Source organism: Rhea americana, unplaced genomic scaffold (assembly GCF_003343005.1).
Source record: "Rhea americana isolate MKP2758 unplaced genomic scaffold, rheAme1 scaffold_5, whole genome shotgun sequence".
NCBI lineage: Eukaryota > Metazoa > Chordata > Aves > Rheiformes > Rheidae > Rhea > Rhea americana.
Window position 1 is genome coordinate 5,219,099 of NW_028186645.1, and position 17,717 is coordinate 5,236,815.

Genomic DNA, 17,717 nt, shown 5'->3' on the forward strand with positions numbered 1-17,717 from the left:
GCTCCAAGGAAGGCAGGCAGCCTTTGTCACAATTGCATGTCAGTGGGAGGTGGGTTTCTAACTCCCTGCTTGAATTTGTGAGGACCTTTTTAACAGTCCCAGCCATAATGAACTGTTGAGCAGTCATGCAGTCATAGGAGCCTACTCTGCAACAACATAAAAATTAAATCTTGCTACATCTTAGAAGTAGAAGAAAGAGTAGGCTTACATTTCTTTGCTTAACTCCAACCTGACCTACCACCAGTAGAACTAACTCTGTTAATAAATAATAATAATATAAATTATTATAAATAATTTATATATATTATAAATAATATAAATAATAATAGCTTCTGAAACCTAGAAAAGGCCTTATTCCTTAAAGAGAAGATGCTATAATAAATGTCCCTGTCATGTTGCTGCACATTAGAAGAATGAGAAGTGWTCAATGATAGCAGATTTTGTCAGTGACAGTCCTGATGTTGCTTTAGTGGGAGGAAGGCATTGCCTAATAAGGCATCCAGTAGAGGCCAGAAGCCATAGTTTTGCTCTGGCACTAACATCTTCTGTGGCTCAAATAGAAACCTAAGCATCTTTGACTTAACTTGCCCTGCAGAAAATGTGGATCCCAATTCAGTGAATATTCTGAGCTGATATTTKTGAGGCAGGTTGATGCCTAATGCTGTGTCAGCATTAAGTATTATTTCTATATTCTGTGTGTAAATCATGTTTCTGTGACCCATTTTTTTTAGGACTCCCTTAAAGATAGTTGGATATGGCCTTTCTGTGAAATGCCCTGTTCAGTTTATTGGCAGGAGCTATTCAGGAAACCTGCCAATGGAATTTTTACTTCTTAATTAATATTTCTTGAACTCTGTAGTCCTAAATCTATTCTCTCCTAGTGATGCAAATACAGATTACACTTGGAAGGTTAACTGAGATACTTTAGATTTGCACCAGTGCAAAGTGATAYGTAACTTTGTGGATGCTCAGCAGTAAATGTGACTTTAAGGTCCTCTTCACTGTCTGTTGTGTTTTCCCTTATTCTCTTACATCATGTAGAAGTGTAAAGACATACCAGGTGAGATACAAGAGGTATTGAGGCAGACTTCAGTGCAGTGCCCTTTTTCTAGCCTCCAGCCTCATATGCCCCAATGTCAGGGTCCAAAGAGCATGTTGCATTGAGTAGGTGACTATGAGCTGAACCTGAAGCTCTTTTCTGCTGACAGGAAGGCTGGCTCTTGTCTTCTGGGCATCAGCACTCTCCTTCTACTAACACGAGAGTTGCTAAAGCAGRCCTTCTGTGCCTTATGCTTACTGTGAGGAGACCACCTAGCAGCTGCGATAYGAGCATTTATAACCATGGAGTGGACTAGATGGCAGTTGTTTTCTTCTGCTATTAAGTCAGAAGTGTTTCCCTGCTGGAAGAAGACAGTGTACAGCAGTGAATTTCTCTGAAACACTTCTTCAGAGTGAAATAGTCTCCTAAGAGAAATTGTTTAAGCACTAACTTCAGCCAKCTGTGGTGTACCAAACAGCCAGGCTGGATACTAAGGCCAGTTCTGCTTTGGACAACATGGTTGAATGACTCGTTCTGCCCCTCTGTCTGGAGGTCTGATGTATTTGAAATGTGCCTGTTTAGCAATTTGTCATTTTTCTGGCTGAGTTGCTGCTTGATTTGTGTCTTTCAGAAACACTCTGGAGGTGTGTGCGCTTTCCTGCGTCGAGTGTGCTGGGCAGCACTGCCTTTGCAGCTACTCCTCCTGCTCCTCCTGCTCCTCGCCTTTCTTCTCCCCGTGATAGAAGAGACCCATAGCTGCAAGCTGGCCAACAACTTTGCTCGATCCTTCAACCTGATGCTGAGATACGAAGGCCCACCTCCAACCTAACTTCTCCACATGGCAAGAGGTGATGGTCTCCGAAACACAGACTGCTCCTCTCTTGGTTTTTAACAATAGCAATTATTGTAGATATTAGGGCTTCCAACAAGGCCATCATATTAACTGGGTTTGCCACATAAATGCAGCATAATATTAGTCCACATTAATCAGGTATTTGAGCAAATGTAGTATTTTTACATTTTATGATTATATTTATAATGTGTATATAGAGATTGTGTATGTGTATGTATGTGTGTGTACATATACATAGACATATATAGACATAGACATACATGTGTGTGTATATATGTATGTGTGTGTATATATAATTGCATATCTGTGGTCAAACTAATATCCACTATCCAYTTGTTTGGGGATAATTCTGCAATATTTCTGTTTCTGCCATCTTTCAGCAAGAAACGCTGAATGATGGGATTTTTTTGTTTTGGTTTGTTTTTTTAAAAATCAAATTCTTGTTGTTTACAGCTGAAGTCAAAGTAGGTATGAGAAGATGTCAATATGCACCAGAGTGAAAATTGGAGAGCAGGCAAAATTGAATCATGTTTAAATACAGTGGTCGATGTTCAGCCCAAGCAAAATTTGAACAATTCTGTTTAAAATCCTGAGCTATTTTTTCAGTAGCTCAATGCTAGGATTGCAGAAGGCAGTGGGAATATTCCCACTGACTTCAGTAGGAGTGGGGGCGGGCCTCCTCTTGTTCTCATTTTTTAACAGGTTTCTTTTCCAGTTATCATATTCTCTAGCCCACCTGAATCAGAAGAGGAATATAATAGAAGAGAAGCTGGAAAAAAATAACTTTTTTATTTAATATATACCTCTAATAAGGGAACTTCTAAAATCAAGTAATAATTTTCTGAACAAATATGTGAGGTCCACTAAACAACACCTTRTATCAGTGATCTTGTCTTTAAAAAGCAATGGGGATTTTTTTTGTTTTATAAGAGTCATTTGTGAATAGATCATAAAGCTGAAGCAGTTGGATGCAGCCTGGCTCAGCCTCAGCAAAACAAAACTCGCTAGTACTTTAATAATACCACCATGGAAACAAGATTCCTTCTTAAAATGTTATATTAATGATTTTTAGACTGATGTAAACTGATTGCATCAAAGACAGTCAAGCATAGTTTTCTATACAGTATAAACTTCAAGATGATGACAACTTGTCATTTATTTATCTTGCCTTATGCTAGTTTATCAATTTTTTGAATGTTATTTTTAACATTGCCTTTTAATGTAAACATAATTCTCAGCTTTATTGTGATGAAACCATTCTTTGTGGTGTTTTAGCTAATTGGACTTCTGAAAGAGAAGGTAATTTCTAAAATTTTATGCCATTTCTGAGGGCTTTCTCTAGTTAACCMTTTTTTTAGCCTCAGTAGTAATCATCCCAAAAATATATTAACCAAAGAAACAGTTACTTTCCCCATCTCAGCTGTGTTGTGGCAGGCGCTTCTCTTCTGGGCAGCAGCATGTGGTATTTGTTGTTGTTTTCCAAACAAGTCCCAAATAGTATTAAATCTGTTKTGCAGGTGAATTATTTAGTAGCTGGGGGACTAGAGGAGGAAGTCATTTTTCTGTAGCAAAAACGTGGAAGTTTTCCTAAAGCAAGAAAGCCTGGATAGAAGACAGGAAGGTACAGAAGAAAGGAGCTTGTTTCAGGCACAGAGCAGGGAACAGGCAGATGTGAAAAGAGGACTAGATAAAGATAGAGAAGAGAGATGTCCAACAGCGTACAAAGCCTAAGAAAGGAAGTCATGATGAACAGACAGGACAAGAGTATAGGCTCTTGTGAAAATAAATCTCTTTTCCTGTTGGTCCCATCTCCCTGCTAGAGCATTGTTACTATTGCATATTAAACAGCTTTATTCAGTGCAGTTTAAAATGGGGCAAGCAACAGGGACTCTACTAGCGTTCTGAGGAGACTTCTCCACTGGTGGGACTCTACCACTGTGTTCCTAATGTTTTCAATTATATTGGTTTTGCAAGAGCTGGATAAAAATGTCAAATTTCCACTGAAGTGAAAAGGAGGCTGGAAATTCAGAAGAAAGATAGCAGAGAAGGTGAAGGAATTAATGTAGAGCCCAAGGGGAATGTGAGGAGGATCTGAACTGATGAAGACTAAAACCTAACTGTTAGGAGGTAGGAGAAGAAATCTGGAGAACAGGCAGAGGGGGAACTGAAATCCTAAAAGTGAGGAGAGAAAACACACCGAGAGAGAGAAATGAGACATTCACAGCTGAACAGGGAGGGAAAGAAGGCATGGTCTGTGCTTTCTTTCATGAAGGAGCCAGATGGAAAGGAGCTATAATTCATCAGAGAATGGAGCAAATTAATTCCTTGCTTGCAACTGCTTTTTCTRGTGCTGGAGAATGTACCTCCTCCTCTCCCCCGATTAGCTGTTCAAGAGCCATGCACATTTTCACAATGCTTCTCCAAAATTTGCTGCCAGCCCTGAGGGAAGAACCCTGTGGCTGCACGGCAAGGAGCTAATCATCATACACATCTCCATTTCAAATTAAATGCTGTGGCAGAAAAGAAGTGTGGGGGAAGAGGGGCAGTAACAAAGCCTGGGGTTGTTTATAGGTGTACTCCTGCATGCACTTTTCTGTGGCAAAGCTATATTGCATTTCTCTGAGCTTTGCTTCGCTGTTCCCTTGTGCTGCATATAAAATGCCAGTGAGAGAGAAAGAATACAATACTGAGGAAAAAATATAACCACACGAGAAAGTCAGCAGAGAGATAGACAAGTCTGTGAGTCTGTGAAAGCACACAATTGCACATCCGTTCCCGTTCTGAACTAGTCTTTCTGATCTGACTGTTTCCTCTGGGTTCACAAATACATGGGACAACAGTAAAGTATGCAACTGGATAATAAAATTTCCATGGAAAGGACCATAAGAGAACAACTGCATTATCACCTTGATGTGTTTCAAGGCTGTGGCAGATTAAAAAAAAAAAAAAAAAAAAACTAAATTAGAAACACACTTTTGCTGCTGGGTTTGCATTCAGTTGAAGTCCCCTGTCTGTAATCTTGGAGTCTTTTTACTTTAAATCTCAGCAAATCCATTCTCATAAACTTCAAGTAATTTGAATATCTCACATAACTAATGAATCTTTCTACTTTTTTTGCAGTGGAAACTGCATAAAGTACAGGGCCTTGGTTTTCATCTCAGTTAGGACACTTTCTTTCTTCTATAAATRTCATTGACCTCACCAGGGTTGTTCCTGTCTTATACAGATGAGCCATGAAAATYAAGCCTTTATTTTTCAATAAAGAATTTAAAAAATCAGAAAAGTAAGTTTTAAATGTAAATCCAAAACTTACTCTCTTTTTAATTCTCTGATTTTACTTCTGAAGAGTTTGAGATGATGATTTCTGAGAGCACAAATACTACTCAAGTCAGTCATTTGAAGAATGAAAACAGAATGCCCGGTTCAGCTTCCCGGAACATGAGCAAAATGCATATTAAATCATTTACCATTAAACCATTTCCAAATCAGTCTTTAAAATCTTGAGCACTGTTCTTCATGCCTGAGTCTTTGCTCATACACAGTTTGGGAGTTATGCCCTAGCTTTTGTACCTATAAAATCCCAGCTCGTACCTCCCTGACATGCGTGWACCTAACAAATGTTTTATAGCTGAGCTTCAGACTGGGCCAATGTCTTAAGACCCTCCTTACTGAAAGCCTTGGATGTGCAAAATGACTAAGTGTCTGCAGTTGAGTACTCATGCTGCCTTGCTGTAACCCAGATCCAGCCGCTGGCAGAGTGCTAAAACCCTGAAGTAGACCAAATATATTTGGGCTTGTAAACTGTGCGTCTGTCTCAGGCCACATAGCCTATACTGCGTGCAGATATCCATCCTGTTCGCARAGCAGAGCTCTTGTGCATCTGTCCAAGCTCTTTTGCCTGCACAAGTGGACCCAGTATTTGATTGACCACATTAATGACCCTCTAGTGTTGAAGGCAAAATCCGGCATTCCTGTGCCCATGTATTAAATTAAGAATTCTGCACAGCCCCAAGGGCAGACTTCAGACTCAGCCTTTGGAGTGAAAGCAAGTCTAATTTATAAATTGTAATTGATTTTGTAGCCAGACACTTTCAACAGAATTCTCTGTGACTGCAGTACAGCGAGGTAGAAATTTGCTGTTGTGCCACATGTCCATTAATAGCCCTTTCTCTGGTTTGAACTAGCAATTAAGATTGTATTACATACTATTTATATGTGACCTCTTTGGAAATCCCTGTATGAAAAGCATGTTCTATGCACACACATTACAAAAATCATATCCTCCTAAGCACAGAAGCTTCAGAGCAATCGTAATAAACACTAGTTTATTTATCCTGGCTGAGACACTTACTAAACTCAAACATTTGGGGCTGAAAAGAAAGCTACTAAACTAACTGATAAAAACATCTAATGATAACTGAATAATTTACAGAGCTGTTAGAATCACTCTCCATTTCTCCTTAATCCTGTTCATTGCAATAGTCAAAGACCCAAGAAAGAATAAATGTCTTCTGGAAATGGCCATCATTAGATGTGCAGATTGCAATCGCTGCATATCCAAACAAGTGGTGTGTTCTGTATAGTTGCTGTAGGACCTTAGAAGTTTGCTCAGTCTAATCTCTTCTTTAATATTAAATAAGAAACGTTTTACTCTGATGCGTGCATACAGATCTCGTTAGCACTAATGAGATTTGAAGAGTGAGTTTATATACAGGAATTCTTTTAAATTTTGTCAATGAGATAATACATTTTTCTCTTTCCTCAAGCAAAAATAAAAATCTGTATAGCAGAAATTCACAGAGAAAACAAAACCTTTGGGAAGAACTAAAGATTAGAGATTGAAAATTAGAGATTGAAATTTATTTATTATCCATCCTAGTAAAGTGGAGAAGTAGTTTTGCCTTTCAAGAAATACTGGTATAAATAYCCCAATAATCATACCTTTGCTAGGCATCATTCATGTCTTTTCAGGTCATAGATTATGTACCCAAATGGCTAAAATAACTGATTTGGAAACTTTATTATCCATTGGTAGTATCAGTTGCTAGCTTGCAGCTGAAAACACGTTTGCCCAATGAACTACATCAACTCCTTCCAGAGTCGCCAGGAGCTGTCAAGGATATTCTTAGTAGTTCGCAGATCATTGACCTGCTATGAGCCATTACAAGTCTATTGCATTAATCTAGCTGTCAGCTGCTGGCAACTCTCAGAAACCAGTTTATTAAAATACTAAAGATAACATTGTCAGTACAGAAATCATGATTCATTCATAAACCAATCTTATTACTTTGTCATGTTTAAATATAATAATAAATGGGTTATGCTGGGTTATAATCAGATTAGTCATAAGTGTTGGGTAACTCTGTTGCATGTTTTAGTCCYAAGACTTTCTGACTTGCAAATATGTTTAAGAATTGTGAGTTCATTTTGGACTTGCTCAGTGGTAAAACAAAGCAAAGCTAAGAATCTTGAATATAGCATTTTCCAAAAAAGTATAAAATGGAATGGAATAACCTGTCATACAGTTGAATTTTTTTGATTATCTTTGGTCTATCCARTTTAAAAAGTGCCCAAGAGAGCTATAGATTTAGGAGGAAAAAAAAAAAAAAGAAAAGATTGTGTCAGAAATACTCCAATTAAAGCAGTAGCCTAAATGGCATCATTGTCACCCAACATTTTTAGCACTTGCCAGGGTTTAAATAGTTATAGTTGTGGGCTATCCATTCTCCTATTAAATCATGAGCAAGACTGAGCTGCACTGCTGAAGGTACTACATCCCAGTGGAGGTAGCAGGAGACATTTAAGTTTTCAAAAGGCAACTTGGTTTCTTGATGCAGGAGATAAACCTGTAGGTTTGACCACCATCCTCCCTGAGCAGCCATCCTGACATGATGAAAGCAACCTGAGGTCAATGGCACAGGACACAGGGCTTGCCAATCTGCTCTATCAGGCAAAAATTTGACAGTGGCTATCAGCATTGTCCAGTTTCACCTCTCTCTGGCTGTGGAAAGAGACTCTCTTCAGGGTGATTGACTCCAGATGAGATTTGAAGCTTGGAGGTGCTTTTTCCTCTCCATCAAATATAGAGGAAACCACTAGGTTAAGCCCTCCAGAGACAGATAAAACACAGGTAGTAGCTGCTGATGCCCCAGGAGAAGTTGCAGGAAATGCTGTTGTAGATGGAAAGATAATCATGGGGGTCTCTGTTTAATCCCTAGGAATTAGAGGCTCATTGTAGAACTGAAGTAAGATTTTTTCTGTTCCTTTCCAAGTAAAAGCTAGGTTTGACCATTAGCCTTCTGGATATTTGGAGGTGATCCTATTCAGTGCCTTACTGAACACTTGTAGCTTTCTGGCTTCAGTGCCTTTCATAGCAATAAGTTCCACATCCTACCTATGARTTGTTTGAAAAACTTATTCCGTTGAATTGTTTCTGAAATAGAAACCTTTTGTTTGGAGGAGGGGAGAGAGTTGTTTGGTTTTGCTTCTCTCGGCCTCTGCGCGTTGAATCCAAGGAAACAGAAAGTGCAGCGTTACCTCTCCAGAGCATTCATTGTCTTTCCTTCTTCTAGCACGTGTTCTCTGCTTTRTCTCCTTCCTATGGGAAACAATTACATCCTTTCTGCTTCTTTTCATAAGAGTACTGTTCTGTGTTCTGGATCATTCCTGTCCCCTTTCTCTAAGCTGTTTCCAGTGCTATTTCTTCCTCCACAAGTAAAGCAAAAAATCTGGTCCTGTTTTAACAAATTGAAACATCTATCAGCTGCCCAGCCACTTTGCTCCGTGTTATTACAGCTCCATCTCCTTCAGCTTCTCCCTCTGTGCCCTGGTGTCCATCCCTGCCACAGCTGTTGGACTTCTCAGTCCCAAAGGCCAAATGCKCCCCTTTTCCCGTCCTTCCTACCAAGGGTTGTTTAGTGTCTCATCCTCGTGCCTACACCCAGCACAGTCCAGTTTCAGCCTGCCCCTTCAGTCTTRTGTCTTAGCCTCTTCACAACAGAGCCCTGCACACAGAATCGCTCCCTCCTTTCTGTACCTTCACCCACCCTTGCCTTCTTAGGCAGTCATAGAATTAGTAAGGTTGGAAGGGACCTCTGGAGATCATCTAGTCCAACCCTCAAAAGCAAGTGGCCCATACAGGGATTGGGCCCACGACCTTGGCATTATTAGCACCAAGCTCTAACCAACTGAGCTAAACCTTCTTCTCTGATTTCCTCCCGCTCAACACACAGGACAGAATATTGGTCCCAGCATGACCAGCCCAAATCATTCCTCATTGCAATTCCTCCTGCAGATGCTCTTCTCCAGTACCTGTTCTTCTCTACTTATGTCAGAGCAGCCTTGGTAGCTGTCTGAGGGTACTCTGGCCCTTGATAGCCATCTCTCACGAGTCTCCTGGCTGAGGCTTGCCCTTATCTGTCTTCTGCATCAGCTCAGGGCCTGTTCTTAATATTCACATCTGCAGGTCAGAGCGCAAGGGTGTCACTTAACAATTTTTTGGTAGTGAAAGCCTTGCCATTGGCATTGTTCGTAGCCTGCCCAGATTCTTTCTCTTGTTCCCTCTAAGCAGGTTTTGATGGGTAATCCAATTACAACGTACAGAAAATTGCCCCTTAATCAGAGCAGAGGGCCAGTGTTCCAGCTGCAGCACTATTACCCTCGCCTTGTCGCTGCCTGCATAAGCACTACCATGTGCTCCCCAGTCCTGGGCTGTACATTGAGCAGTGTATGCCCTTGAGCTGCCAGGAATGTTTGAATATTGCTGTTATACATCATAATAAGCCAAATTCTTTTTTTTTTTTTTTTTTTGAACTGGAAAAAGGAAAGTAAGAAAAGAAAATGGTCACTTTTAAGCACTGATTTCACAACTCATTTATCAAGCTCTTTACCAAAGCATTTATTTTAGCTCCTTTTTTTCCACTCAAAAGCTGTATRTTAAGAAAGGAGAGGTGAATTTAAGAGGCTGGAAGCTGGAGGCAGGCTGTGGTGCCACCCACCGCTATCAGCTCTTTGCCTTGAGGTCTCCAGCTAGAATTCAAGATCTGTTATTTTTCCTAATGTATCCCCCACCTTCAAAATTAACCTGTTTTTTTTGTCAAATCCAATACACATTGAACACCACAGGCTTGGTTTCATTGCAGATATGAATGCCTCTGTACAGTACTTTCCATTGCTATGATATATATGTATATATGTATACGTATGTAATGGGGAGTGTTATTCTTCTGCTTAAAGATAGGTGACATTCCACATCAATGTAACTTTCAAGTGCAGCTTTTAAAGGAAAGTGTGTCTAGAAGGGAAGCTGGGAGAGTTTAGAGGTATATGTTTTAATGACCTTTAATGAGCTTTAATAAGCTTTGAGTTAGGGCCTCATCCTCTGAGGTGGAAAGCGCCCAAGATGATTTTCCCATCACCTTCTCAGATCAGTCCCTGTAAAAGTTTTTAACCTGATAATCACTAATTGAGCACTGGCTATTTCTGAAGGTATTTGGATGTTACATGTACTAAACATATGTCAGTTCTCCAGGTACCAACTTCCATTTTGTGCATGCGCTTGACTGCAAGTCAAAAAACACATCTTTGACTTGCTCTGAGGCCCTGACTGTCTTTTTTGTCTCGATCAGTCTCATTCTTTCCATTTTTTCCCTTCCTTTTAATTTGTGCTTACACAGTTTATCAGGTGATTCCAGGAGAGCATATTCCACCTGCTCAGCCTCAGAGTCACCTTTCTGGCAGTTTACCTTCTTCTCATGCATTTCCTTGGGGGTACTGGACCACTGTGAAACAGTTACACAAGCAATAACATGGGTGTTGCATTTTTCCGTCATTACGTTTTGTGAGATGCAGCACTGCATTGACATTGGAAAGTGGTGGGAGACCTGGAAGCTGCATTATTATTTTCTAGAACTTAAGCAATGTATGGTGCTTCTGCAGAGGACCTGTCCTCACTTCTCAGAGCAGCTGGCTGGGTTGGGCCCAACTTCATTAACAAGGCTGGATTATAAATAATCTTGAATTCACTTTGCCAACACTCTGTCAGTCTTGCTTCCATCAGTTTTTGTGCTTTTTTTTTAGCTAGAAGAAAGTTTAAGGAGTTGTGCTATGAGCCCCTTGAAGGGTACATAAATATCCCATAAACTTCACAAAAATTAAAATCAACTCTCACATTGAACAGAATTAATAAGTTCTAATTAACTTATTAAAAAGTTAATAAGAACAGCCTGGAGTGAAGTTTTCTGTAATCAAACCCTTGTCTGTTTTTAGTTTAAAAATCACCACATATCAAGATACATTTTGCCGCCTTCTGTTAGAAATGAACTGGTAACTAAAATGTGAATCCTCCAGAACGGGAGTTTGTCGATGTGGATCTAAATTTCACCAGTATGTCCCAGTCTGTCTCACTGCTTCTGAGCTCTAGGGAAACCTGAGGTCATTCACAATGCAAACTCGTCTTGTGAACGGTTTTAAAATTCCCTAGAGCTSCTGCCCACTTGCACGTTTGCAGTGGGGAGGATCAGAAAACGTCCTGCGAACCCTGTGGATTCTGCGCCTTGGAAACGCCGGCTTGAATTCAGGTCCCCATCTCTGTTTCTTGTTAATATTCAAGTAGAACAAAAATGTTAGCAGCAATTACAGCATGAACATCGCTTGTTTATGTATAGTAGCTGATAGCAGAGTCTGTAATAATAATCTATGTTTATACATGTGCTGTTCAGTGTAGCAGCTGGGTACAAAATACTTTTTAGTTTCACAAGAAAATAACTGGACTGATGTCACTGTTTGCTTGTATGAGCATAATTATTTGCATTGCAGGGACCAGTTCCACTTTTGTCATGTTATTTATGCTTTTTAAATACATTTGTGATAAATTAGGCTCATTTCTAAGGTAAACAATACTGGAGCCAAACAGCTGTCTCTGTACATGTGCATGTTATCACAGCTGATAGCAAGTCTAAGTCAGACTCCTTGTCTTGCTTGGACCTTTCCTTAACCTTTTTGGCTTGATTCAGGGAAATGTGGACCAGTCTATTTTCCTATTAAAAATGTGGTTTTTTGAAAAGCTAAACTTATTTTTTAGATCCTTTCTTTTTACAACTATTGATGCAGAAAGACTGTACCAATCCTATTTTTCTAAACTGCCTCTTGCTTTGTGTTGCAAAATAATATATAGATATATATTTTATTCTACAAAATTCCATGTAGTTTTGAAACTCTCTGTTTTCCTGTRTGTCCTCCTATATGCCAGAATTATCTAAAGATGCTGTAAGCTTCTGTATATTGACTGTCTATGAAAATGTATAAAAATGTAACTGCATAAGAAGACTAACTTTATTTTTTATTTAAATGTACTGGAGCTAAGTCATCCTTAGTGTTACTCTACACTATATATAAAGAAAGAAATCAGGTCATTTTTTGAGAAGTCTGGACCTTGTTATGTAACACTTCCTAAAAAGTCTTGACTGAAAGTCATGAGAATTACCCGAGAAATGGTGCCATTTCGGAGCCTGATTTTGTAGTTTATTCACACTGTTTAGGACCTTATTTCACAAGTACTCCCCTGAAATTTCACTGGAAATGTTACAAATAAGAGCCTRTGATGTGTGAATAGCCAGGCAGAATAAAACCCTTTTCTAATGAAGAACAGAACCTTTTAACTAGAGAAGAGGTTATGTTTTGAATATTTTATGACAATGTTTTAGTTCTCTGCTGTGGATGCCTCCTGATATTCTGGATTTATTCCATAGCTGGAATGCTAGATTAAATCAATTGAAGCCCCATGCACAGATGAATGTAATAGAAATCTGCAGTAAAATATTGCAGAAAATGGCCTGATTTCCTTCTTCAAAATAATAGTTTGTGTTTAAAGGCACTCACAGCCTTGGCTTCTGTGCACCTTTGAAATAGAGGCCATTGCTTTGTACCTTGATCATGGTGTAATATGGAAGGACTTTTGATGTCTGCCTGGAAGAGAATAGTATTTTCTCAAATAAAAGAATCAGATTCTGCAAAATTATTCTGGGAGCTAAGGGCAATTGGGACCTTCTGGGATCAGGCCACATTATTCTGAAAGTTTATCCCTTGATGACAAATAAAATATGATGTGGCTTTGCAGGTAGGATAAAGAGACTGGAAATACATCATCCCAAGCCCTAGCTTGTGACTGTTCTGTGATGCTTTACTGTTACGCCTGAGCTATGCTGAATCAGATTATAAAATCAGAGTACTTTATTGCATGTGTCCTTTTTTGTAATGAAAAAATAATTGTATTTGACGTTGCAGTTACAATGCAGTAAATAAACACATATATATTTCTTTTTAAGGGCTTTTATATTTTCCTGGGGAGTGGTCTCACATTTTCTCTGTGCTGATTTCTTACCATCAGTAGATTTGTGATGACCTCAAAACACCCTGAACAAGCAAAGCAAGGGTAGCATTTGCTACCGCCTGCCTCCTCCTTTGCTCATGTACTGCTGGAAGATGATTGTGCTGAATATGTATGTGTATATATATATATACACATACACACATATATATATAAAACTCTGTAAGATATAAGACCATGCTGTTGTTTGAACAGAATTCTTCAGGGCCCATAGAAAAAGTATATTTGCTAAATCATATTATATTTCTGTATGATTTCTTAGGGCTCTAGCCTTTGAGACTTCTTCTCTAGGGAGCCCCAGATCTTCTAAGGCAACAGGGTTTTTTTTCACAACCTCAGATTTGAAGTTAACTCTGATCACCTGCACTGAGTGCAGTTTAGCCACTGCTGACTCCTCTGAAGGCTAATCACTGCAGCGTCTCTGCGTGTGGATGCACAACTCTCGTTAGCATCCAAGTAATTGCCAGTTTCTTTCTTGCATATTTAAGAGAGAGTGTCTGCCAGGATCTCTGACATTAAAGTAACAGCCACGCCACAGGCAGTTACTTCTGGAAGAGTAGAAAACTGCTGAGATGCTTTTAGATAACCTATGGCTAGGTTTCCCGTTGCTTTTATGAATGCACTGACCTTTATAAAGTCTTTGTGACTTCTCTGAGGGTTTTTGTACCATGTGGTCCTATGCCTTCCTGTAAGCCATCTCCTGCTAAGCCTCAAAAATACAAAACCAAACACTTCAGCTGCTCGTAGCTGTGTGAAGATGAAGGTAGCAGCTTGGATCCCTCCAGGAGAGGACAGGGGAAACTGGAGTTCAGAGCTTTAGGAACAACAAACTATGATGGTGAGATGGCTGTGTTGCCACAAGTGCTATAATCAGCGCACAAAAGAAATCTTTGTTCTTAGTGGTTTCCTTTTTGTCCTTTGCAAAGTATTTTCCTTTTGCAAAATATTTTCTTTCTTACAACTTATTCTTTTGTGGAGCCAGAGACAAGACTTCTGGGGTATTCATGATCTTTATATGTATGTCAGTCCAGTTCTTCTGGAACCATTAAAGAAACCCAGAAAATTGCTTTTGTCTCAGATACTGTAAATTGACCCAGAGGACTCTCTTCCAGCAGAGAAGACAGAAAAGTATCAGAAAAGAGAAAATAACTCACACTTATGTGGTAAGTGAATATTTTGTTGACCAGATTCAGGCTGCAAACATCTCTGCAGCTGATCTGTGGGAGATGATACAGTCAAGGAGAATTACTCTAAATGCTTTTAGAGGACACTGAAGTACTCCAGCCAGTTGTAAATCTCTAGGCCATACAGTACTGGAGAAACACCTGTTTCAGATAGCAACCCTGCTGTGAGAGGATGAAAGTATCTCTTTTTGTTACAGCAAGAAAAGGTGGCAAGTTCAATAAATGAAAATAATAGGGTAAGACCCTCAGGTGGAGTAAATCAGTGTTAGCTTCGCTGAAGTTGTTGGAACTAAGTCAATTTACAGTGGTGAGGATCTGGCTCATAGTCAACTGGGATTTTACAGAATGCGTAAAACCTCTCCATTTTGTAGTTCTTTTCTCCCTTATGTCTGTGCACTAAATCGTATCCACAGAAAAGTCCTCGGTAGTATAATGAGGTCATTTCAGATGTGAGCATTCATTATATGATTAGGTAAAATTAAGAAAAATAAAAAGCGTCATTAGCAAAGTCTTAAATAAAAAGGATGGAGCAAGGTTACCGAGTGAGAACTATTTAAGTAAAATTAAAGTCAGCCCTGGAGAGCCAGTGGGGAGGGGCTTTCTGCGGAAAAGGGCTGATGGTGTGCTTGATGCTGCGCATAGACGCTGAGCGTTACAGGCCTGAGAGATTAAAAGCAGTGGCTGGGGGTTTTTCTAGGTTAATATTTCAAGCTTTCTAAATTCCATTTTTTGACATACCGCGAATGCAGCCTCRGCTTCCAACTGGTAGAAAAACACTCTGATAAACACATATTGCTGGGGCAAATGAGACTGAAGTTTCATCCGGTTTTACTGCAGCATTCGTGGTATTAAGAAGGATTGTAATATAATCCTCTTCAATGAATAACCCTAACAGATGTTATCAGGGTTGCTCCGTACGCGCTGCGGACCTCTTGCTAGCACTCCCTCTGTGGAAGTCCAGTTCATAAATTGTCCTAATGGGCTGCTTGAGTCGTCCTGCTGCCGCAGCCGCATGAAAGAGAGGCGGTTAACAGCGCCCTTGAAAGCCTGCATTATTCCCATCTGGTTTGCATTACAATACTGCTAAATATTTCATGCTTTTTGTTTTACAAACAAATAAGAGCAGAACTAATCTTTTTGTTTAATGTTCCTTGATTGACATGTGAGTGGGAAAAAAAAGTCTTGTTGCGTTTTGTTTTTTTTGTTTTGTTTTGTTTTTTTTAACTTCAGATCTTGATGTGGCTCTGCAAAAGCTTTTAATGGAAGACGGATCAACTCCGTCAACTTTTCTGGTGGGCTTTTTATGGCACCATCGATACAGAAAAAGATAGGCGGGAAATGCAGATGATGAATGTGCTGTGCAATGAGCTGGGATTTCTTTGCTTGCGAGGAGATAACTCGATGAAGTGCAAACAGAGACAGGGAGCAGACGGTGACTGCTTGTCAGCCGCATCCACAACTATCTCTGGCTGGGGCTGCTGGAAAACACAGCAGCTATTAGTACCCCTTTGCCCTTTCACAGCGCCCTGTCAGAGGGTCTCCAAGCACCGTATCATGAGCGAGCCATTAAACTGCAGCGCGCTGAGCGGGCTTAATCACCACCATTTTACAACGAGGGAAACTTTAGCCTTGGGAGGATTTGGTCGGCATTTGAACCTCCCGGTTCCCTACATTCCTGGTGAGCTGCACGGATGAAGGTGTTCCTGCGCAAGCTTTGCAGCACCTTGCATTTTCGCAGGAGCGAGGGTGCCGCTTCTGCGATGAGCTGCGCGCGGGCAGGGTGCAGCGAGCTGTGCGCGGGGGGCTGCTCCGGGCAGACACGCCGGTCCGCGGCGCAGAGTTCGCAGACGGGTCAGGAGCCCCGTTCGGACGCGCACGCTCGCAGAGACGTCGACCAAAGTGATGTTTCAGGTGGTTTCCTGCGACTCCCGAGCGGGTCCCGCAGTAGCCGGGGCCCCTTGGCTGCTTCKCCTCTGCTTTAATGACTGCGTCAGCTGTTTTAGCCGACAGTTGGAAAAAATCTGCGTTAGGTTTCCCACAGCTGCCCGTTAGGCTGTGTTATCCACGAGGCCTAATGGCAGGATGGGCCGCAAGGCATCAAGCATCAAAATACTCGCGCTCTCGGCCTTTTGCAACCTGGCSCTGCAAGGAGGTGACGGTCTGCCCGTGAGGCTAGTCGAGGAAACACGCTAAATTTCACCGTGCAAGAACGATGAACTGTATCTTTAATATCATCACATAAACGAAAACAGGTTTACTGACGTCACTCTTGAGGTGAATTCCCTGTAGTTTGCAGCTTGCTTTGCGAGATGAAGTTTTTCCTCAGCGGCGAATGCAGCAGTCGCAGCCCCCCTCCCGCCCCGAGCTGACGGCCCGAGCTCGGGGCAGAACTGTCAGGGCCTGGCCTGGAGCTTGCCTGCAGATACGCTCCGTAGCCTATGCTGAGCAAGGCGTCCACGCAGTAACATTTTTTATTGCTTTCTACACGATTTATTTCTTATTTTTCTAGCATTTTCCTCCAGAGGCTGTCAAGGCACACTGCAAATTTTAACTAAGTCTCAACAGTCACCTGTGAATTAAGTTCTTTCTTGCTAGTTAAGGCAGAAAGACAATAATTCTCCGAGCATCTTACTGCAACAGTAAGCAATAGTTCCACTCAGGACTGTAAAAACAAATCGTAGCTTAAAAACGCTGCAGTTCCTAGCATTCAATCATTTTGCTTGTGAAATTTGACATTGCTTTTAAAAAATTTCAAATCCAGGAATGGTAAATGCCGAGTCATAAAAGCTTAGGAAACGGGTAAAATCCAGAGTGCAAGGCAGCATTACATGTCTGATCTGCTGTCTCCGATAATGCCCTCGCAAGATAAGGGTCTTTTTTTTTTTTTTTTTTCCCCATTCCTGAACAAATGAATTGCAGCATGTATGAAATCTCCAGAGGCCATCTGTGACTGTAATTCATTTACCCGCCGTATTATGGAACAGATTTTCCAGTGAGTTCAAAAATCTGGGGCTGGGGGAGGGAAGAGTACCATGAGAAGGATCTGTGATCCATATCTAAAAATAAAAATATTATTCAATTGTCATATTTGATGGATAAAGTGTCTGACACACCCGGCGAAGTCATAGCAACTAGATAAATATGTTTAAAACATATAATTGTGATGCATTAAGAACGAGTCAGAGCAGGGGCTTATCGACGCTGAAATTAAGCAGACATTTCTGAGAAGTTCCTAAAAGCCTCTGATATTGTTTA

The 17,717-nt window shown here is 40.5% G+C and overlaps 1 protein-coding gene across 4 annotated transcripts in view; it reads left to right on the forward strand.

The window, feature by feature from the left end:
- The window catches only part of SYNE3 (spectrin repeat containing nuclear envelope family member 3), a 79,886-nt gene extending 66,671 nt beyond the window's left edge, over nucleotides 1–13,215 (forward strand). For all 4 annotated transcript variants that reach the window (XM_085317490.1, XM_085317491.1, XM_085317492.1 and 1 more), the window contains one exon: nucleotides 1,671–13,215. In XM_085317490.1, coding sequence (XP_085173616.1) covers nucleotides 1,671–1,868 — 198 coding nt within the window. In that variant the 3' untranslated portion in view covers nucleotides 1,869–13,215. The remainder of the gene's footprint in view (nucleotides 1–1,670) is intronic.
- The last annotated feature ends 4,502 nt before the right edge of the window (nucleotides 13,216–17,717 follow it).